General features: G+C 45.1%; 1 protein-coding gene across 1 annotated transcript in view; it reads left to right on the top strand.

Annotated features, from left to right (window-relative positions):
* Positions 1 to 24314, top strand: part of PDE6A (phosphodiesterase 6A) — a 167849-nt gene that overhangs the window by 132222 nt on the left and 11313 nt on the right. The window contains exons 12-17 of the mRNA XM_040415694.1: positions 4582 to 4728; positions 5946 to 6053; positions 6817 to 6926; positions 9027 to 9114; positions 18496 to 18596; positions 22913 to 23020. Of these exons, the coding sequence (XP_040271628.1) occupies positions 4582 to 4728; positions 5946 to 6053; positions 6817 to 6926; positions 9027 to 9114; positions 18496 to 18596; positions 22913 to 23020 (662 nt within the window). The remainder of the gene's footprint in view (positions 1 to 4581; positions 4729 to 5945; positions 6054 to 6816; positions 6927 to 9026; positions 9115 to 18495; positions 18597 to 22912; positions 23021 to 24314) is intronic.

Here is a 24314-nt window from a genome sequence, read left to right as displayed (position 1 = left end):
GCACAATACTCCAAATGAGGTCTCACTAGTGCTCTGTAGAGCGGCATGAGCACCTCCCTCTTTCTACTGGTAATGCCTCTCCCTATACACCCAAGCATTCTGCTAGCATTTCCTGCTGCTCTATGACATTGTCTGCCTACCTTTAAGTCTTCTGAAATAATGACCCCTAAATCTCTTTCCTCAGATACTGAGGTTAGGACTGTATCACTGATTTTATATTCTGCTCTTGGGTTTTTACATCGCAGGTGCATTATCTTGCACTTATCAACATTAAATTTTAGTTGCCAGATTTTTGACCATTCCTCTAGTTTTCCTAAGTCCTTTTCCATTTGGTGTATCCCTCCAGGAACATCAACCCTGTTACAAATCTTTGTGTCATCAGCAAAAAGACACACCTTACCATCAAGGCCTTCTGCAATTTCGCTGATAAAGATATTAAACAATATGGGTCCCAGAACAGATCCCTGAGGTACCCCACTGGTAACAAGACTATGGTCTGATTATACTCCATTGACTACAACCCTCTGTCCCTCAGCCACTGCCTAATCCATTCAACAATATGGGAGTACAAGCCCAAAGACTGCAATTTATTGATAAGCCTTCTATGTGGGACAGTATCAAAAGCCTTACTAAAGTCTAGATAAGCGATGTCTACTGCACCTCCGCCATCTATTATTTTAGTCACCCAATCAAAAAAATCAATAAGATTAGTTTGACATGATCTCCATGAAGTAAACCCATGCTGTTTTTCATCTTTCAATCCATGGGATTTTAGATGTTCCACAATATTCTCCTTGAGTATGGTTTCCATTAATTTCCCCACTATTGATGTCAGGCTTACTGGCCTATAGTTGCCGATTCCTCCCTACTACCTTTCTTGTAAATAAGCACAACATTTGCTAATTTCCAATCTTCTGGGACGACTCCTGTTACCAGTGAATGGTTAAATAAATCTGTTAATGGTTTTGCTAGTTCACCGCTGGGCTCTTTTAATAGCTTTGGGTGTATCCCATCAGGCCCCTGTGACTTATTTGTATTAATTTTAGACAGCTGACTTAGAACCTCTTCCTCTGTAAAGACACATGCATCAAAAGATTCATTAATCTTCCTTCCTAACTGAGGTCCTTTTCCTTCATTTTCCTTTGTAAAAACTGAACAGAAGTATTCATTGAGGCAGTCAGCTAGTTCTTTATCTTCTTCCATATACCTTCCTTCTTTTGTTTTTAATTTGGTAATTCCTTGTTTTAGTTTCCTTTTTTCATTTATGTATCTGAAGAATGTCTTATCGCCTTTTTTTACTGACTGAGCTAATTTCTCTTCTGCCTGCGCTTTAAAGGCTCTTAGAACTTGTTTGGCCTCTCTCTGCCTAATCTTATAAATTTGCCTGTCATCCTCTTTTTTTTTTTTTTTTATAATTACTAAATGCTATCTTTTTGTTTTTAATGATTTTGGCCACTTCTGCTGAGTACCACAGTGGTCTCTTCCTTTTTTTGCTTTTACTGACAAGCCTAATGCATTTTTCTGTTGCCTTCAATAGTGCCAGTTTTAAGTCCCATTTCTCCTGGACTCCATTGAAACTGTTCCAGTCTGATAGGGACTCATAAACCACTAATCTAATTTTAGAAAAGTCAGTTTTTCTAAAATCTAAAACTTTTGTTTTTGTGTGGTGTGAATCAGTCACTGTACTTATAGTAAACCACACTGACTGGTGATCATTAGATCCCAAGCTTTCCCCTACAGTAATTTCAGATACCAAATTCCCATTTGTGAATACTAAATCTAAAATGGCCTCCTTCCGGGTTGGCTCCTCAACTACTTGCTGTAGAGATAATCCCAGTAGGGAATTTAGAATATCTGTACTCCTGGCAGAACTAGCTATTTTTGTTTTTCGAGTTTACATCAGGAAGATTAAAGTCTCCCATAATGATAACTATATAGGGCACCTTCCCCAGTAGGAGGGTGCCTGACCTTAGGTTCCTAGCTTTCTAGTTTACCAGTGAAGGTGTGCTATTCTGATTGTCTGCCCGTGTACCATACCGTACCTCTGCCTGTTAAGCAACTCTGATACTCTGCAGCTTGCCCAAACCTTAGCCTGTCTACTGTAATGATCCTTTGCTTGCTGCACTGACCTCTGCCTGTTTACTGACTGAGTATTGCTGGATCCCTTGGTATTTCACACTGGTTTCTCTGACCCCTATGGGTCAGCTGCCAACTGCACCAGGACTATTACACGAGGTAGCAGCCTGATGGCTCCCCTACAGCAAGGACTGGATCCCTGTATAACTGTTAAAGGGTAAAAACCATGGGACCACCAGGATAACGCCCTTACTACTAGCGCACTGTCTGACTGATCCGTTGATATAGTGGGTCCAAACCTACTGCCCATGACAATGGCCAAGAAAGGAAATACAAGGAAGATGGACACTTTCATATCAGCAATGCCTCACATTTAAAAGTCCTACCATCATAAAATATTGGGGAACCTTCCCAGACCGAGGGAGCTGTTATGGAGAGTGGTGATTCCCAACAGGAAATAACTAGTGGTTCAGACAATGTTCCCAGCTAAACAAGATGCTATCCTGTGAGAAAAAGTTGAGCACTATCAAGACAAATTTTGCCTTAAAGAGTCACTAACTTTAAAAAAAACCTTTGATATGTCATAGAGATGTATCATAAGTTTTGATCTGTGGGGTCCTGAGTGCTGAGACCTCCCACCAATCTCTACAACGTGGGGAGAGAAGCGTGTCGATTCCATTCTCAGCAACTAGGAGAGAGAACGCGATATGCTCCCCTTGTTCTAGAGATTGGTGGTGGTCTCATCACTCAGACCTCCACTTATGGAGGAGGGGATGTAACAGGGGATAATGCAGCAAGTACGTCTCTTCCTTTAAAAGGAGAGCACATGTGACAGGAAACAGGAAATTAAGGGGCTTGCTGTGAGCTGGGAGAGGTAAGCAGATATATCTGAATATCAAAGCCAAGGGGGACTAAAAACTTAAAGTGGTCCTGGATTAAAACCTAAAAGTGGACCATGTTGTAGGCACTAGGCAGGTCCAAATAGACAAAAGGTGGAGCAACACAAGTAGACAGAGCCAACACAAGTAGATGGGCCAACACTAATACAGCACAAAATACCATCCCAGCAGAACCAAATATCTCAGTGCAGCACAATAAACTGTTCCAGAAGCTGTCCTTCTGTGGTGGCCATCAATAGCTGCCACGTTCTGTCCTCCTCTTCATCCAATTGTCTTTAATTAAGATATGGAGCAGGGGGAGGTGAGATGTGGGCAACAACACCAAGCCAACGCTACCTTCAGCATGCTGTCTGGATTTCCCTTAGTAATGACCACTATAGTGCCCCAGTAGTATGCTCCCCAAGTGGCCAAGGAAAGAAGAAAATAAATCAAATACCCTAATGCTGTTCAAAGTTGCCATCTCCTGTGAAGGCCACAGGCCTTTTCCAGCATGTGGCCTGAGGTGCTTGTGTCCCTGTGCCATCTGTACCCTGCCTTATATAGTGGCTTGTGGCCTTTGAGGGTGAACAGCAGGGAGCCACAGGCTCCTATGTCCTGCTTCAGTATTTAACTGTATCACTATCCTGAGGACAGAGATACAATTGAATTCAGGAGTGCATCTGCAGTCACTGGACAGATACATAAGTAACTGATGCTCCCAGCATTAACTGCCTCAGAGGCATCAGGTCATTATGTACCTGGCCTGCAGCATTGAGGAGGGCTCAGGTGGCACCCCTGGTAGAAGCTCTAATAAAAGAACTTTCATGAGATTATCACAGGTAATAGCAAAAATCCCCACAGTTCCATATTTTTTCTTGCCGTGTTTATTTATGCAGGTTGTTGTGCACACAGGGATACCAAATATGTCAGGGTTATTTTATGTTGTATGTATTTAATGAAATAATATACAGTATATTTCAGTAACATACTTTGTTTAAAAATTGCTTTTGCATGTAATTTTAAGTGACTCACATGTTCAAATTTTGTCTCATTAACTGTACATTTTATTATTTTTCACAGCATATGCAGGCATACTTTTTGCATGGCAGCATTTTTTTGTGTGTATAGAAATAAGACCTATGGCTTTCTATGGAAATGCCTGAAGAGGCTATCATGCTGCTGAGACTGGCAGTCACCTTTACAAGTGGCTTCCTTGTGCAATCAATTTGATCACATCGCTGAAAGTGTTAAGTGTTGTTACTGAAATGTACTCCTATCGAAGTAGCTGAAGCAGGAACAGGGAACTATACCACAGTCTGCTCCTGCCACTGATTTGGCAGGTGCACCGACAGCATCACTGAAGTCATGGCGGTCAAACTGTAGGTCATGGTGTGGCATCTTACAGCTGCCCATGACATAGCTTTTTATCATTGAGTGGCAATAGTTTACAATAAAACTCATACATCCCGACTGTTCCCTTCCCATCTTTGTCCTGATGATCATGAGAAGCAGGTTGTGCACCTCTGCCTTAAATAAGACAGATATTATTATATTCTGTAATGATAACATGAACACAATGAGAAAACCTGTTACTGGCTAACTGCTATAATTGTTTCTGTTCCTACAGCAAGTAGAACTGCCTGATCCAGAGAAAGCTGAGATTTATGAGTTCCACTTCAGTGATTTGCCTCAAACAGAGCTGTTCTTAGTAAAATGTGCAATTCAGATGTACTACGAGTTAGAAGTGGTTGACAAATTCCATATACCTCAAGAGGTAAGGTAATTGTTACAGCATGGGGATGAAATAGGTTTGATAGAGATCTCAAAGAAAGACATGCTGGGCTAGAACTCCCTTAAAAAGTTACATTATAAGGCAAAAAAACTAATATAATGCAACTGGAGAGCTGAGCAAATGTGAAGAATATTAGTAATAACATTGTTATAGACTTCTAGTCAATCCATCCCATTGATGAAGAATTTGGTCAACTACGCCTAAGCCTGAAATGCCTGATAAATAAAAGCAATTGACGGCAATAAATGTACAGGAGACAGGGATACAAAAGAATGAGTGCCATTCAAAGAGAACTATGGAAAAGGGTCCGAGACAATTTCCCCATTGCTAACGACAGGCAATTATTGGGAACACACAGTTCTTTTTCGATAATTGCCTTGTCAGCCTGTGTAAAAGGGCCTTTAGAGGCAACTAGAATCAGTCTTATAGTGGAGCTGAATTATGCAGCCATCATCAAGATGAATACAACGTTATTGGAACCGCGCTGCTTGCTACACCGTTCACACTTTATCCTTTGCTGCAATCATCCACATTGTCCGACACAGGACATCAATACTCCATATATTGGTGTAACCGGACCTCTATCGGCTCCTCTGTAGAGTATCAAAAATCACACAACAGTGAGGTACCTTCGATATAGTTCAAATCAGTGATTTTATTATACTCACAAACAGAATAAAATTGCCAGCATATCACAAAATCTGTTTCTCGTCACAGAGCTGTGGTACCTCACTATTGTGTGATTTTTGATACTCTACAGAGGAACCGATAGAGGTCCGGTTACACCAATATATGGAGTATTGATGTCCTGTGTCGGACTGTGTGGATGATTGCAACAAAGGATAAAGTGTCAACGGTGTAGCAAGCAGCGCGGTTCAAATAACGTTGTATCGTACCTTTTGTGTGAACATACCCACTTCACTTCTGGGACATGCAGCGCAAGTACCATTAAGCTATGTGATTGGAACTTTTTATTGTGACTTTGATCATCAAGATCAAAATCTGGTATGGTAAAAGTTATCTCCCATGGGTCTGAAGATTATCTAAAATTTAGAGTGTTATCAAGATGGAGCGATATTGCAGTAATATTAAAATCATCTCTATAGCAATGTGCAATGAACCCCTCATGTTTTTATGATATTTTCTGTTTCTACCTGTGCTTTACATGAAAATTTTTACCAATATGAGTTGTCACACAGGTTTTAGTGCGGTTCATATTCTCAGTAAGCAAAGGATACAGAAAAATTACCTATCACAACTGGCGGCATGGATTCAACGTGGGACAAACCATGTTCACTCTCCTTATGGTAAGGAAGTAATAATCCTAATAATATTTATAGTGTAAAATACTTTCATATTTATTTTGACCCTTACACACACCACAACATAACTGTTCATCATTGGTGTAGTATAAGTGTATGGAGCGGCATTGTGCTCTATATGTGTGATACAGCTGGCAAGTGCCCACAATGACCAGTATTCAAAATAATGCTAATCCAAGTGATTTAACCCCTTAGATGTGCCCAAGATGCCATGTTTTTAATCACTTTGCTGCCTGAATAAAATAAGAAATGATCAAAGACATGGATCAAAGATAACTCTAATCCTGATAATTTAATCCCTTAGATGCTGTGATCAATAGCAACCATGGCATCTGAGTAGTTAGACAAAGACAGTGGGCTCCCACTGTTCTCCGATCAAAGCCCCTGCTGCAAAACCGTGGGGCTCTGATCCGTTGCTATGACAGCCTTGGGAAGGCTTCTAGGTCTTTCTCAGCAATCCTCCTGCAGAGCCGTGCCCAAAGCATGGCCTGATAGGCAGCTAGTGAAAATCCCATAGACTGCAAAAGTATTCTATAGTGGACTGTAAGATCTCAGGTTTGTTTTTTTGATAGGCAGAGCAGCAGACATTACTATTCTGCCCCCTCAGGGACAACACAATTCCGAGGGAACAGGGCCATGATGCCAGTGAAAACGGTCTACGCTGTATTACACCCAAATAACTATAACCATTTAAGCCCAGCTTCACTTCTTCTTCAGTTGGGTATGGCTTTTTATTTCTCTTTTTTAGACAGGAAACTTAAAACGTTATTATACAGATCTGGAGGCCATGGCAATGGTGACTGCTGCATTCTGCCATGATATTGACCACCGAGGTACTAATAACCTGTACCAGTTGAAGTAAGTTTACTTAGACACTATTTACACATTTCTGCTGTAATGTAATATAAATTGGACATTTCTTTAGAACTGTTATATTTTGATTGACGCTTGCCTAGGATGCAGCCACATGTAATGAAAAGGGGAGGGGCTATTTTCCGAGAAACTACGGTATATATTAATTGCATAAGTATGCATTTTTCTGCTGCTTAGATTCAATTCTCACCAATCGGTGCCACTATATTCCACTGTAGAGAATAAATCATTACTATTACTTCATGCTTTCTGCCTGAAAGAAAAGAAAAAAAAACACTGCATTAGGGAATAGGGATCTGGTGGGCCCCAGCAATCTCTGGCTATGCCGGATGTGGTAATTCCAGAAGTCTGCTCCTCTGCCAGACTACCAGAATACCAGAAGGCAGATGTGAACCTAGCCTTATGCACGTACTTTTTACTACTGGACGTGAGCTATTTCTCAAATGCCTGGACATTTTAAAGTGAAAGGCTAAGGTTAAAGGGGTTGGCCACTTTCTGGCTACTGTTGACAAATGTGTTTATGAGATGATTATATGGTACTTACTAATATAGCCTTTGTTAAAATGCTGTGCCTTTTTCTATATTTTATAAGATATGCACCATTGTTTGCCAAGTTTTTTGTGCTGTCCACAGTGAGGACCTGTCCATAAAATGGCTGCTGATGGAGGGTCATGTGACCAGTCAAATCACAGTCTCCTTTATTTAAACACACTGCACCTGACTGTACTCCCAACAGAGCAAGTGCAGATGGCAGGTACAGTTTATTTGAATGGAGGAGACATCAGGGTTAGGTGATTTGCCTGGTCACATGACCCTCCATTAGCAGCCATTTTATGGACAGAATCTCTGTGTAGACAATACAAAAGACTTGGCTAACAAGGCAGTATACTTTAAGAAATATAGAAAATGGTGCAGAATATAAACAAAGACTGTATTAGTAAGTATTATATAATCATCTTACAAACACGTTGGTCAACAGTAACCGCAAAGTAGCCAACCACTTTAAGTTCTAGATTGCATTACAGGCATATTGTGGACATTGAGTAGAACATTGTCGTACCATTATATAGGTTATGTAACAGTAGCTGCTGTGAGCCGCTGTTCCCCTGCTTACTGTCGTGGTCCCGGGCCCCGTGTTCAGTGATGATCTGCTGCCAGTGTTTCCTTTCAGCCTTGGCCACAGCATGGTTGCTGCTTGTTTCCTGCAGCATTTCCTTAAGGGCCAGCGTGCTTCACTTCCTGTATTTCATGGGTTGAATCATTTGACCTCGCCAACCAATCCTAGCCCTCCTGCTCATATATAAGTGGCTCAGCCCCCTTCCCAGATGCCTCAGTGTCAAGGTCCTTGTGTCCTGCTAAGGTTCCTGATATCCGCTTGTGTACCTGAATCGTACTTGTATTCCTGGACTCTGCTACCTGTTTGATCCCTGCCTGCTTGCCTTGACTCTTCTGTTGCCGATCCCGGTTTGCCTGACCTGTACCTGTGCTGCCTGCCCTGACCTATTGGCTATCTGACTTCACCTCTGCCTCATCCTTCGGTCCTGCACTGTTGCTCCTGGTTACGACTCAGCCTGCTGACCACGCCTGTAGCTCTGGTACCTTTCTCAGGTACCTCCTGGTCTGCCTGGACCAGATGCCTCATGTGCCTATCCTCCTCAAGAGGTAGCGACCTGGTGTTCCCCTTGGGAAAGTCAATCCCCACCATCAGGGGTACTGTAAAGATTGAGGGGTTCACTTAGACAGCGCCCTTAGAGGAAGTAGGACATGTGGCACAGTGGGTTCACACCCGCTGGTTCGTGACAGGTTATTTTCACCAGTTTAGCTGGAGAAAAGGAACAAAGATGTGAAGAAAAATATATTGGGTGTTCATGTTATCAGATGCTTACTAGGGAACAAATGCTCTATGGATGGTGTTCATATGTAGTATTGGTTCAAAACTTTGGTAGATGGAGAATTATGTTTAGTGTTATACACCAATGCATAATGTTGTGTGGACTGGGCATAACATTTGCCATAAGATCATTTTTCATTCCTCATCTAATGGATTAGTATGTAAACTTAGGCCTTAATTGCTGTTCTTTTCAGATCAGGACATGCACTAGCAAAGCTCCACGGTTCATCTATCCTAGAAAGGCATCATTTAGAATTCAGCAAAACACTACTTAAAGATGAGGTAATATTGAATAAATATCTGATACTACCGCCGATACTGTAGACCGTCAAGAACAAGTTTTCCATGAATAGATAACATTTACAGTTTATTATTGAATGCTAAACCATCTAAGATTACTAAATTTGGCCTAGTTTGGTTACTTCTAAGCTTGTGTAAATAGTTTTTAGGAGCCCACAGAATTATATTCTACCCACACTGCCATAAATACATCAATCAAAGTGTCCCATATTCCAATTAGCTGTAGTCCATGTGTGGGTTCTAGTGTCCCTTCACATCCATATGTTTTGTTAGGCTGCATTCACATGAAAGTGAAAAAACGCCCAATAGAAATTGATAAACTGTCATGGCCATTTTGCATCCATTTTTCGTCCATTTATTTGCTTTTTATGACCGTTTTGCATCCTGGATTTCATAGGCTTTTTTTAATCCCAACCCCTACAGTGCCCTCAGTATATGTGATGCCCCCATAGTGCCTTCTGGACATCCAATGCACCCCATAGTGCCCCCATTGTTAAGAATTTGCCTCATAGAGTCCACCCCAGTATGAGTAATGGCCATCATAGTGCCCTCCAGTATGAAAAATGGATCCTAGAGTGCCTCCCAGTATAGGTAATGGCCAAAATAGTGCCCCCAGTATAAGTAATGGCCCTCAGTACTTCCCCAGTATAAGTACAGTAATGACCCCTATTGTGCTCCAAGTGTAAGTAATGGCCCCCTTTGTGCCACTAGTAAAAGTGATTGACCCTAGTGCCTCAATATATATGTTACTCCAGTTGTGCCACCACTACCAGTTCCTCTAGTAGTGCCAAAAATGTAAAAATCAACTCATACACTTGCTCTGCACTGACGCTGACACCAGGACCTGATGCTCCTCGAATCATGAAAGGCTAATTTTTGGCACAGTGTATCCGTTTTCTAATGCCCATTAGTCAGATGCACTAGACTAACTCAACACATTGATTTCAATGGGTCTGTATGGCTGTGAAAACAGCCAAAAAAAGGACATATACTATATTTTGATGGCTGCTGTTTACTGGTAGTTAAAAAAAAAACATCCATGTGAATAGCACCATAAACTTTAATTGGTCCATTTTTCACTGTCCTGTGAATGAGCCATTAAGGTATATAGACATTATAAAAGTTTTTAATTTGCTTGGAATCCTCTATATGTGTCATAGCAAACAAACAGTGACAGTCTCAGGCAGACTTGAGACCGCCATGTATTAGTAGGGAAAATGTATGATCAGGCATGACTTTCCCAGCAAGGACAGCTGATCACTAGGGGTAAGTGTAACCAGACCCATGAGGATCAGGTGATCAGGGGTTGTCTTTGTAAGACCCATTTGACCAATTTAATCATCCTAGTTATAGTGAGGAACAGAAGTATTTGAACACCCTGCGATTTTGCAAGTTCTCCCTCTTGGAAATCATGGAGGGGTCTGAAATTCACATTGTAGGTACAATCCCACTCTGAGAGACAGAATTAAAAAAAAAAATCAGGAAATCACATTGTATGATTTTTTAAGAATTTTTTTGTCTTGCACTGCTGAAAATCAGTGTTAATATTTGGTACAGAAGCCTTTGTTTTCAATTACAGAGGTCAAACGTTTCCTGTAGTTCTTGACCAGGTTTTCACACACTGCAACAGGGATTTTGGCCCACTCCTCCACACAGATCTCCTCTAGATCTGTCAGGTTTCGGGGGTTTCGCTGAGCAACACAGATTTTTCAGCTCCCTCCTAAGATGTTAAATTTGATTTAGGTCTAGAGACTGGCTAGGCCACTTCAGAACCTTGATATGCTCCTTACGAGCCACTCCTTGGTTATCCTGGCTGTGTGCTTCGGGTCATTGTCATGTTGGAAGACCAAGCCATGACCCATCTTGAATGCTCTGACTGAGGGAAGGAGGTTGTTGCTCAAAATCTCACAATAAATGGCCCCATTCATCCTCTCCTTAATATAGTGCAGTCGTCCAGTCAGAGGCGTATCTAGTGAAAATGGCGCCTATGGCAAGCACTGAAACTGCGCCCCTGTCAAAATATTTTAAACCCATCTTTCAGATAACCTTAACAAAAAAAAAAAACACGATAGCTCTTTTGTAGAACCCCCATAAAAACTTACAGTTACTTGACTTGGCCCTTGGGGATCTCGGACGCCACTTCAACACTTTGGCCGGGGGCTCGGCGGAGCTGATGTTGTGCTTTAACCTAATGAGAAAGATTTCATAATAAGGATTTGGAGAAAGGGCAGAGGGATAGCAGAGCAGGGAGAGGCTGGTGCTGCTACTAGGGGGTCATACCATGGGGGAGTAATAAAGCCCACCATAATGCCCCCCCAGTAGTAATAATTCTCCTTATAATATGCAAAACATTTGTAATGCCCCCAGTTGAGCTAATGTTCCCATAATGTGCCAATATAAAATACCCCTTCTCAGTGCCCCCGTAGATGACCCCCATAGTGCCCCCCCCCCCTTCCCCATAGTACCCACCATAATGTGTCCCAGTATAAAATGCCCCTATACAGAGCCCCCATATAAAATATCTTCTTTTTTAGCCTCAGTAGATGCCCCTATAGTGCCCCCCAATAATCTGCAGTAAGATGTGCCCCCATAGATGCCCCCAATCATGTGCCAGTAATAAGAGCCCCCCCACCATCATGTGCCAGTAGCCAGAGCCCCCCCATATCATGTCAGTAGCCAGAGCCCCCCCATATCATGTGTCAGTAGCCAGAGCCCCCCATATCATGTGCCAGTAGCCAGAGTGCCCCCAATCATGTGCCAGAAATAAGAGCCCCCCCACCATCATGTGCCAGTAGCCAGAGCCCCCCATATCATATGCCAGTAGCCAGAGCCCCCCCATATCATGTGCCAGTAGCCCCCCTTATGTGCCAGTAGCCCCCCTATGTGCCAGTAGCCCTCCTTATCATGTGCCAGTAGCCCCCCTTATCATGTGCCAGTAGCCCCCTTATCATGTGCCAGTAGCCCCCCTTATCATGTGCCAGTAGCCCCCCTTATCATGTGCCAGTAGCCCCCCATATCATGTGCCAGTAGCCAGAGCCCCCCCCATATCATGTGCCAGTAGCCAGAGCCCCCCCCACCATCATGTGCCAGTAGCCAGAGCCCCCCCATATCATGTGTCAGTAGCCAGAGCCCCCCCATATCATGTGTCAGTAGCCAGAGTGCCCCCATATCATGTGCCAGTAGCCAGAGTGCCCCATATCATGTGCCAGTAGCCCCCCATATCATGTGCCAGTAGCCCCCCTTATCATGTGCCAGCCCAGTAGTCCCCCCTTATCATGTGCCAGCCCAGTAGTCCCCCCTTATCATGTGCCAGCCCAGTAGTCCCCCCTTATCATGTGCCAGCCCAGTAGCCCCCCTTATCATGTGCCAGCCCAGCCCAGTAGTCCCCCCTTATGTGCCAGCCCAGTAGCCCCCCTTATGTGCCAGCCCAGTAGCCCCCCTTATCATGTGCCAGCCCAGTATTGTACCTATATAAAAATATAAAAAATAATAATACACTTATACTTACCTCCAGCAATGCGATGCGATGCAGGCCACCTCTTCCGTCTGTGTGTCCCTCGCTATACGGCTCAGGCGACGCGATGACGTCATCGCGCCATCACCGGCCTCTGATAGGCTGCCAGCACTAAGCCGGCAGCCTATCAGAGGAACAGGAGGGGACACACCTCTCCCTCCTCTGCCACAGCACAGACAGGCATCTGTATTGCCGTCCTGAGGACGGCAATACAGATGACTATGGAGATGAGCGCTTCCGCAATGGAGGCGCTCATCTCCTGCTCTGCCCTGCCGCCGGCCGCGGCCGCCCCCACTTGTCACCAGGGCCGCAGCGCTGGGGTGCGGGGCCCGGGCACCCACTGCACCCCGTGTAGGATCCGCCCTGGTCGCCCCCCCCGCTTGGCGCCTATGGCACTAGCCATGGCTGCCATAGCTTGGATACGCCACTGCGTCCAGTCCCCTTTGCAGAAAAGCACCCCCAAAGCATGATGTTACCACCCCCATGCTTCACAGTAGGGATGGTGTTCTTGGGATGCAACTCATCCTTCTTTTTTCCTCCAAACACGACAAATGAAGTTTAGACCAAAAAGTTCTACTTTGGTCTCATCTGACCAGTGGCGTCGCCGGGGGGGGGGGGGGGGGCAGAGGGGGCCACGACCCCCCCTACATCATGCTGTGCCACCCCATGTGCCTCCCCAACTAAAATGCCCCCCCCCCCAAGTGAGCCGCCACAGTCGGGCACAGGGAGATGAGCGTTTCCATTGCGCTCATCTCCATAGTCATCTGCCTGCCTGTGCTGCGGCGGTGCAGGGGAGGGAGAGGCGTGTCCCTTCCCCTTCCTCTGATAGGCAGCGCGATGACGTCATCGCGCCGCCTGAGCCATACGGGGCGGGACACTGGCTGGAAGAGGCCTGCATTACATCGCTGACATGGAGGTAAGTATGAGGTTTGTTTTTTTTTTGCAATAGTGTTACTGGCACATTGGGGGGGGCTTATTACTGGCACATTGGGGGGGGGCTTATTACTGGCACATTGGGGGGGCTTATTACTGGCACATTGGGGGGGCTTATTACTGGCACATTGGGGGGGCTTATTACTGGCACATTCGGGGGGCTTATTACTGGCACATTGGAGGGGCTTATTACTGGCACATGGGGGGATTATTACTGGCACATTGGGGGGCTTATTACTGGCACATTGGGGGGGCTTATTACTGGCACATAATGGGGGGCTTATTAGTGGCACGTGATGGGGGGCTTATTAGTGGCACGTGATGGGTGGGCTTATTAGTGGCACGTGATGGGGGGCTTATTACTGGCACGTATTGGGGGCTCTTGTTACTGGCACGTGATGGGGGCTCTTGTTACTGGCACGTGATGGGGGCACTTATTACTGGCACGTGATGGGGGGCACTTATTACTGGCACGTGATGGGGGCACTTATTACTGGCACGTGATGGGGCACTTATTACTGGCACATGATGGGGGCACTTATTAGGCTACTTTCACACTAGCGTTCTGCTGTCCGCTCGTGAGCTCCGTTTGAAGGGGCTCACGAGCGGAGCAGAACGCTTCCGTCCAGCCCTGATGCAGTCTGAATGGATGCGGATCCGCTCAGACTGCATCAGTCTGGCGGCGTTCAGCCTCCGCTCCGCTCGCCTCCGCACGGCCAGGCGGACAGCTGAACGCTGCTTGCAGCGTTCGGGTGTCCGCCTGGCCGTGCGGAGGCGTGCGGATCCGTCCAGACTTACAATGTAAGTCAATGGGAACGGATCCGCTTGAAGATGACACCATATGGCTCAATCTTCAAGCGGATCCGTTCCCCATTGACTTTACATTGAAAGTCTGAACGGATCCACTCAGGCTACTTTCGCACTTAGAAATTTTTCTAAGTTATTAATGCAGACGGATCCGTACTGAACGGAGCCTCCGTCTGCATTAATATGATCGGATCCGTTCAGAAGGGATCCGATCAAGCGCTAGTGTGAAAGTAGCCTTACTGGCACGTGATGGGGGGCACTTATTACTGGCACATGATGGGGGGCACTTATTACTGGCACGTGATGGGGGCACTTATTACTGGCACGTTATTGAGGGCACTTATTACTGGCTTGTTATTGGTGGGCACTATAGGGGAATCTACTGAGGCCACAAAGGGGTATTTTATATGGGGGGCTCTGTACAGTAGCATTTTATACTGGGACACATGGTGGGTACTATGGGGAAGGGGGGAGAGGAGTACTATGGAGTCATCTACGGGGGGCACTAAGAAGGGGTATTTTATACTTGCAAATTATGGGGGACACTGAGGGCATCTACTGGGGCACGATATATGGGGCATTTTATACTGGTACATTATGGGGGGCACTAGGAGGAAGGGGGAAGAGGAGCACTATGGGGGCATTTACTGGGGGCACTATATAGGGGTATTTTATACTGGCACATTATGGGGGACATTAGCTCAACTAGGGGCATTACAAGGGGGTATTTTTTGCACTGTCACATTATAAGGAGAATTATTTCTACTGGGGGGCATTATGGTGGGCTTTATTACTCCCCCATGGTATGACCCCCTAGTAGCAGCACCAGCCTCTCCCTGCTCTGCTAACCCTCTGCCCTTCTCCAAATCCTTATTATGAAATCTTTCTCAATAGGATGAAACACAACATCAGCTCCGCCGAGCCCCCGGCCAACGCGTTGAAGTGGCGTCCGAGATCCCCAAGGGTCAAGCCAAGTAATTGTAAGTTTTCATGTGAAATATGTTTATGTTCTACACATATAGCCTACACTGTGCCACACGATTTACAGTATACCGCTACACTGTGCCACACGATGTACAGTATACCGCTACACTGTGCCACACAATGTACAGTATAACGCTACACTGTGCCACACAATGTACAGTATACCGCTACACTGTGCCACACAATGTACAGTATACCGCTACACTGTGCCACACAATGTACAGTATACCTCTACACTGTGGAGTCTGTTCTATAAGCACCCTTGTTCTATGGCGGCGGACAGAAAATAATCTGGAAGTGCCGAGACCAGGCTCTGGATCCACCACTGGACCGCTCACAGGAGTGTACATTTCTTCTAAACTGTAATCCGTAGCCTCTGACCTGCAGAAATCAGCACTCGCTCGGTAACAACTTACAGGCAGTACCTGTAGGCTGTAGCCTGGCCCTGTTACCGAAGCTAGCCAAGTGGTGTAAGGTTAAGGTACTAGTAGAGATGAGCGGCCGCTTAATACTGATTTAAAGTTAAAGTTACTGCAGGATATGGATTACAGTTTAGAAATGTCAAATGTACACTTCTGTGAGTGGCAGGGAGGGGGATCTGTGGATGACACTGTTATAGAGGGGGAAATGGGGATGACATTGTTATAGGGAGGAGGGTCTGTGGATGACACTGTCATGGGGTGGATCTGTGGATGACACATATAGCATAAGATGCTATATACGGTATGTGTCATCCACAGATCCCCCCCATGGCAGTGTCATCCACAGATTCCCCCCCCCCCCCCCCCCCCATAGCAGTGTCATCCACAGATCCCCCTCCCTATAAAAGTGTCATCCACAGGCAGCTAGGACATGTTGAAATCTGAGTGATTTTTTTATTTATTTTTTTAAACCACAGACAGCAGGACTTTTTTTCCCTGTTGCGGTTTTAGATATTGGGTAAAGTATCGCAGCATTTCTAAGCGTACTTGTGTAAATGTATCGTTGTTATAGCTGGCCCCCAGTGTGCCCCCCCAAAATTTGAAAGCTAGAGACGCCACTGCATCTGACCACATGACTTTCTCCCCTGTCTTATCATCAGTGATACCCCACGAAGTGAGATCTTGCATGGAGCCCCAGTCCGAAGGAGACTGACAGTCGTCTTTAGCCTCTTCCATTTTCTAACAATTGCTCCAACAGTTGATCTCTTTTCACCAAGCTGCTTGGCAATTGCCCCGTAGTCCTTTCCAGCCTTGTGGAGGTCCACAATTTTGTCTCTGGTGTCTTTTGACAGCTCTTTGGTCTTGCCCATGGTAGTAGTTGGCGTCTGACTGACTGTGGGGTGGACAGGTGTCTTTAAAGAGCTAAGACAGGTGCTACTAAGTTAGATTAATGAGTGGAGTAGAGGTGGACTTTTTAAAGGCACAGTAACAGGTCTTTGAGAGCCAGAATTCTTGCTGTTTCTCAGGTGTTCAAATACTTATGTTCAGCAGTGCAAGACAAATAAATTCTTTAAAAATCATACAATGTGATTTCCTGAATTTTGTTTTATTTTTTATTTTTTTATTCTGTCTCTCAGAGTGGGAATGCACCTACAATGTGAATTTCAGACCCCTCCATGATTTCTAAGTGGGAGAACTTGCAAAATCGCAGGGTGTTCAAATACTTCTGTTCCTCACTGTATCTTATAATCTCACTGTGTTGTTGAAATAAGATTATTACTGGGAATTGCTGCATTTAATGTAATATGACCTAGAGCTCACATAAAAGAATACAGTCCCAATTAGTGACCAGTCATGAAAGCTTTGTTTTATATAGAATAGGAATATGCTGCCTTTTGAGTGAACAAGTATACACTAATGGGGACAAGTATACAAAAGTATGGCATTTCCCACCTACAAATCAGAAAACTCAGATTTGGGTCTTAATTCTATGTTCACAGCCTGTATTGTAGTAGAAGACTGTGTGACGCACGGCAATGGCCATGGGTCCCTTAAAGCAAATTTTTCTTTATGACGCCAGTTGCATTGAAGCAACAAGGGCACCTTTTAGTTATGTAGTAGATGGTACCCAGGTGTAGAAATGCAAGAGTGGTGTAGGGTAGCCTATAATGTCCCTTAATGTTTTGTGCACGGTGCTCCTAGCTGGATACGGTGGGACCCAGGCGTTGTCGTCCGAAGCAGAGCTAATACCGGGAATAATCGAGGGATTTGAAGAAATAAATTAAGTCCAGACCTTGTGATGAAGTTCAATAACAGCTTTACTTGAATAAAAATTTCTCCAACAGTTTCAGGCTTTGTCTTGGTTCCCAGCAGGCGTTAGCATTAACTCTGGCAGGCAAACAAACTTAACTCTGCTACATCTGTTGCTCTCTGGCTCTGCTGTGCTGACAAGCTTGCTATATAACTTTGCTTCTTTCTTTATGCTGCAACTTCTCTCTGTAGTCTATCACTAGATTAATGCCAGGCAATCTATACCTCCTTGCTTCAGAGGCTTCAGGCTTTGGCCTCTGTGTCCAGAAGAGCTGAAGGTGCTCTAGTTGGCTTAGAGAGGACACATCCAGCAGGGATGTGGACCTGCTTCCTTCCCCAAGCAGGGGGTACTCTCCACTGACCTCTAACTAGCTAAACTCCTCCTTAGAGGGAGAGAATGGAAAGAAGGTGCCATCCTCTGCAAATGTAGCTCTGCCATGCTTTCTGCCACCTTCTGGTGAACCAAGTACATTACATGAACAATAACAGTTGCATAGAAATAGTAATGCACAGGGTAGTAGACTGAAATAAATGCATACGATGACACTGTGTTAGCCCACAGGAGACAGTAGCGGGGTGCGGAGTGGTAATGGCACTCTGGGTCATTACAACTGCATTCACAATTGTGGGGTTAGGGGGTGTGTCTGTCTATAAGATTGTAGTCTATAACTACAAGAAGTGTGAATGTAGCTCTAGACTGTAATAAAGTGCAAATTAATTTATACATGTTGGGTTTTATGAATTTAAAGTATTAAATGATGTTCAAAGATGAACATACAATTTACCACCAGCTATGTCCTTCTATTATGAGACTATTATGGCTATACAGTATGCTTACCTTCTATATTTTCTCTTTCCATTATATCCCTCTAATGCCTGGTGTCTTGTTCATAGACAATAAACATCTACCAAAACCTCAACAGGAGACAATATGATCATGCCATCCATATGATGGATATTGCAATTATCGCGACAGACCTGGCTTTGTATTTCAAGTAAGCATGCATCAGCTTTTCTTCTTTAAGTAGGACGATAATGTAATAGCAATGTTCATTATTTTTCCCATACAGTTAGTAACATATATACTGTGTATGCTAAGTTTTCCCCCCCAAAAAAAGTCAGTTTGTTTAATCGGGCCGTTTAGCAAAACTTAAAGGGGTTTTCTGAGATTTCTACACTGATGACCTATCCTCAGTATCTGATCGGTGGGGGTCCGACACCTGGGACCCCCATCGATCAGCTGTTTGAGCGCTGAGGCCTTCTCTCTGCTTTTCCTAGGCTAAGTGATGACATGTTCATGTGTCACATGGCCTAGGAGTAGCTCAGTCCCATTCAAGTGAAATGGATAGGTCATCATGGAAAACAATTTTAAGGCCCTTTACACAGATGGATGATCGGCCAAATGAACATTTGTAAGAACATTCATTCCCGATCATTGGCCAGTATACACAGGGCTGTGATCAGCTGACAAATCAGCAAACACTGACTGGATCTTTTATACACTGCTCAAAAAAATAAAGGGAACACAAAAATAACACATCCTAGATCTGAATTAATTAAATATTCTTCTGAAATACTTTGTTCTTTACATAGTTGAATGTGCTGACAACAAAATCACACAAAAATTTAAAAATGGAAATCAAATTTTAAACCCATGGAGGTCTGGATTTGGAGTCACACTCAAAATTAAAGTGGAAAAACACACTACAGGCTGATCCAACTTTGATGTAATGTCCTTAAAACAAGTCAAAATGAGGCTCAGTAGTGTGTGTGGCCTCCACGTGCCTGTATGACCTCCTTACAACGCCTGTGCATGCTCCTGATGAGGTGGCGGACGGTCTCCTGAGGGATCTCCTCCCTGACCTGGACTAAAGCATCTGCCAACTCCTGGACAGTCTGTGGTGCAACGTGACGTTGGTGGATAGAGCGAGACATGATGTCCCAGATGTGCTCAATTGGATTCAGGTCTGGGGAACGGGCGGGCCAGTCCATAGCATCAATGCCTTCGTCTTGCAGGAACTGCTGACACACTCCAGCCACATGAGGTCTAGCATTGTCTTGCATTAGGAGGAACCCAGGGAACCAGCATATGGTCTCACAAGGGGTCTGAGGATCTCATCTCGGTACCTAATGGCAGTCAGGCTACCTCTGGTGAGCACATGGAGGGCTGTGCGGCCCTCCAAAGAAATGCCACCCCACACCATTACTGACCCAATGCCAAACCGGTCATGCTGGAGGATGTTGCAGGCAGCAGAACGTTCTCCACGGCGTCTCAAGACTCTGTCACGTCTGTCACATGTGCTCAGTGTGAACCTGCTTTCATCTGTGAAGAGCACAGGGCGCCAGTGGCGAATTTGCCAATCTTGGTGTTCTCTGGCAAATGCCAAACGTCCTGCACGGTGTTGGGCTGTAAGCACAACCCCCACCTGTGTACGTCGGGCCCTCATATCACCCTCATGGAGTCTGTTTCTGACCGTTTGAGCAGACACATGCACATTTGTGGCCTGCTGGAGGTCATTTTGCAGGGCTCTGGCAGTGCTCCTCCTGTTCCTCCTTGCACAAAGGCGGAGGTAGCGGTCCTGCTGCTGGGTTGTTGCCCTCCTACGGCCTCCTCCACGTCTCCTGATGTACTGGCCTGTCTCCTGGTAGCGCCTCCATGCTCTGGACACTACGCTGACAGACACAGCAAACCTTCTTGCCACAGCTCGCATTGATGTGCCATCCTGGATAAGCTGCACTACCTGAGCCACTTGTGTGGGTTGTAGACTCCGTCTCATGCTACCACTAGAGTGAAAGCACCGCCAGCATTCAAAAGTGACCAAAACATCAGCCAGGAAGCATAGGAACTGAGAAGTGGTCTGTGGCACCACCTGCAGAACCACTCCTTTATTGGGGGTGTCTTGCTAATTGCCTATAATTTCCACCTGTTGTCTATTCCATTTGCACAACAGCATGTGAAATTGATTGTCACTCAGTGTTGCTTCCTAAGTGGACAGTTTGATTTCACAGAAGTGTGATTGACTTGGAGTTACATTGTGTTGTTTAAGTGTTCCCTTTATTTTTTTGAGCAGTGTACAAGCAAAGAAAGGCTCGCTGGTTGGTAGCACATGTCTCCATGTAAACAGGGGGTGTGTTGCCAACATAGTGTAAAGTGTATGAGGGACGAACGATCCTAATAACGATCATTCATGGAGCCGCTCTTCCCCCCTCCTCCTGCCCACGACTAGCTGGTTTCTTTCATGTTACGCATAGGAAAGAAACCCGCCAGTCTCATCTCATTGCCCTGTCAGTACTGTAAAAGCCCAGAAGTGGCAATCCGCCGTGTACACAGGTATATGCCCAAACAATTGCTCAGAGCAGATACAGTACCAATGATTGCTCAATGTAAACTGGTGCTTGTTTTGAGCAAAAAAATCAGCAGTGTAAAAGGATCCTTGAGTTGCTATTAGACTGGATGGTTTTCAGACCTTAACGCTCGATACCAATAACTGACCAATATAAGGGTGTTGCCAATCAGTTGATAAATGAGTAAACGCTGATTTTTTATCGAATTTGCATCTTTCATCCAGTTGTAAGATGCACAATTATTGTCAGCACATCTTCCTGTGTAATGTGCTGCCGATAATCATTAGAAATGAATGGGGGGAAAATGACTGCAGCAGAAATCATTCCTCTTCCATTCACTTTGAATGGAAGAGGCCAATAATAGGCCAATGCAATCAAGTACTTCTCCTCCTCCTATGGTAACTGGGCTTCCCCAATGCCCTGGGCATGTACAAAACTGCACCTAAGCAAGAGAAAGCTAACACAACCTTACACACATATGATACTGCAACAAGGCGGCAGTATATTGAAAACAGTCCCACAAGAACTTTTCCCTTTTGTGTGAACCTGTAGGGAACAAGACATAGCAGGCACAAGTGACATACTTAAAGGGGGTATCCCATCTTAGACAATGGGGGCATATCGCTAGGATATGCCTCTATTGTCTGATAGGTGCGGGTCCCACCTCTGGGAGCCGCACCTACAAGGAGAACGGAGCGGAGAAAGTTGAGGAGGGCGCACTGCGCATGCGCAGCTGCCCTCCATTCATTTCTATGGAGCCGCCGAAAATAGCCGAGCGCTGTTTTCACTTCAATGGGAGAGGCGGGGAGCTGCGCCTGGTGGTGGACGGACCCCGGTACACCCGGGGGCCTCCAGCCACAACTCTGCCCGATTCCGTTCTTCTTGTAGGTGCGGGTCCCAGAGGTGGGACCCGCACCTATCCGACCATGGGGGCATATCCCAGCGATATGCCCCCATTGTCTAAGATGGGATAATCCCTTTAACATGGAGGCAGACCACACAACTTAGATTAGGCTGTGGTGATGGGGCCCCCGCGCTGAACTCTGAAGACTGGAAGCACATGCTCTATCTAAAACAAAGTGTACATAGATACAGTGTATCTTTATTGGGCAAGGCTACTATATTTTTGCATATTACCATGTTACCATTCCCTGCATATGCCCTTCTATGCCCTTTACCATGCATAATCAGTCTAAGGGCATATTCACATGACCGTAGTGTTTCTGGTCCGCAATTTGCGGATCTGCAAAACACGCATACTGGACCGCACATGGCCAGCACTATGATAGAAATGCCTATTCTTCTCCACAATTGTGGACAAGAATAGGACATACTCCATCTTTTTTATTTTTTATTTTTTGTGCGGGGCCGTGGAACGGAACTACGGCCCCATTGAAATGAATGCATGGTTGTGTGAATGTGCCCTAACAGAAAAATAAGGGCTCATTCACAAGCTGTGTTTATGGTGGTTTTTGCCATGATCTCGGAAAACATAAAGTTCACATATACATTGTGAACCCCAGCAGCCTGTTTGGGCAGAGTAACAGACTGCATAGCCGAATAGGGCCATGCACCACTGGATCCCCATTGACTTCAATAGGATCGGACGGGGATGCGGCCACATAAATGCTGGCTTTCGGCCAGACAAAAAGTCGTGCATGCAGGATAATGAGCTTGTTTAGCCATCAAATGCTTTATATTCTGACAGTCTCTTACTGTTGTAGGAAGAAGGCAATTTAAAGCTAGATAATCCTTGGCATCTGACGATTCCCTTTTAACATTTACAATAATTATTGCTTGATAACTAGAAAATAAATATTGAATATGGATATAGTGATTAATGGAATAACTTAAAATACATGTAACAAAATGTTTTCATTGGTATTCCATTTCCCATCCATACACACAAATCCTTGATGTGGAAAGTGCAGAATATCTTGAATGCTTTTCTCCTTTTTTCATACAGGAAGAGGGCTATGTTCCAGAAGATAGTAGATGAGTCTAAAACATATGAAAGTGAGCAAGTTTGGACAGAGTATATGATGCTGGAACAGACCCGCAAAGAAATTGTCATGTATGTTACATGAACACCTACCAACTTATGGTTTGTTGTTGGGATCTATCTATGGTTAGAAAGATATGGTTATGTTTTGGGGTATTTCTCAGGATTAGGGTCCATTCAGAAATCCGTAGTGCATTGCGGATCCGCAATACACACGACCAGCACCCCATAGAATTGCCTATTCTTGTCCGCAATTGCGGACAAGAATAGGACATGCTCTATTTTTTTCCGGAGCTGCGGACCGTAAGATCAGGGCTATGCTCATGAAATGCGGATGCGGAGAGCACATAGTGTGCGCTCCGCATCCATTCCGTGCCCATAGAGAATGAATGGGTCTGCACCCGTTCCGCACAATTGCGACAACACTTGCGGACGTGTAAATGGAGCCTAAGAGGACTGGATTTTGGTGGTACACTTATTTTGAAACTGATTTTGGAGGTGATAGAACGATTTGGATATCTGATATCCTAAGGATACGTCATCAGTATGACAGCCGGTTCAGACCTGAGCGTTTTACAGCGCGTTCCTACGCGCTGTAAAACGCTCAACAAGGAGTAACCAATGCCTCCCTATCGGCATGGTTCTCACCTGGGCGTTTTACAGCGCGTACGATCGCGCTGTAAAACGCCCGACGCCCCAAGAAGTTCAGGAGCTTCTTTGGGGCGCGCGCGGAACGCGCGACAATGGGCGTTCGCTTCTGTCCGACGCGATTGTAAACGCCCGTACAATTGCGCGTACAGAGCGTACGTTCAGTACGCTCAGGTCTGAACCCGCCGTTAAAGGAGTTTTCTGAGATTCTGAATTTAGTAACTTATCCTCAGGAAAGGTCATCAATATCAGATGGGTGGGGGTCCCTGTTGTTTGAATAGGCCATGGCGCTGCTGTGAGGGCTGCTCTTCCTAGGCCAGGGAAGTCACATTTATTGGGCTCATAGCCTAGGCGCAGCTCAGTTTTATTTAAGTGAATGGGGCCGAGCTGCAATACCAAGCACAGCTGCTATTCATTGGTTGATTGGTGTAGTTTGTAAGCTGCAAGGAACCGAGGCGATCACCAGAGCATCATGGCCCCCTCAAACAGCTGACTGGTGGGGGTCAGACCCCAACCAATCTGATATTGATGGCCTATATGGAAGTCCTGGAATACCACTTTAACTATGATGTCAATACCAGTGACTGATGGGTCCAGTTCAATAAATATACCATGCACTAGAATGAGATCTGTAAAGTAAGTAATATTTTTCAGTAATGATGTGCAGTAGGATAATATACAATCACGTTGCCAGTCTAGTGAAAATATGAGTATAGGG

Source organism: Bufo bufo, chromosome 1 (genome assembly GCF_905171765.1).
Source record: "Bufo bufo chromosome 1, aBufBuf1.1, whole genome shotgun sequence".
Taxonomy (NCBI): Eukaryota; Metazoa; Chordata; class Amphibia; order Anura; family Bufonidae; genus Bufo; species Bufo bufo.
The sequence above is the reverse complement of the archived record's forward strand: the minus strand, read 5'-3'. Positions and strand labels throughout refer to the sequence as shown.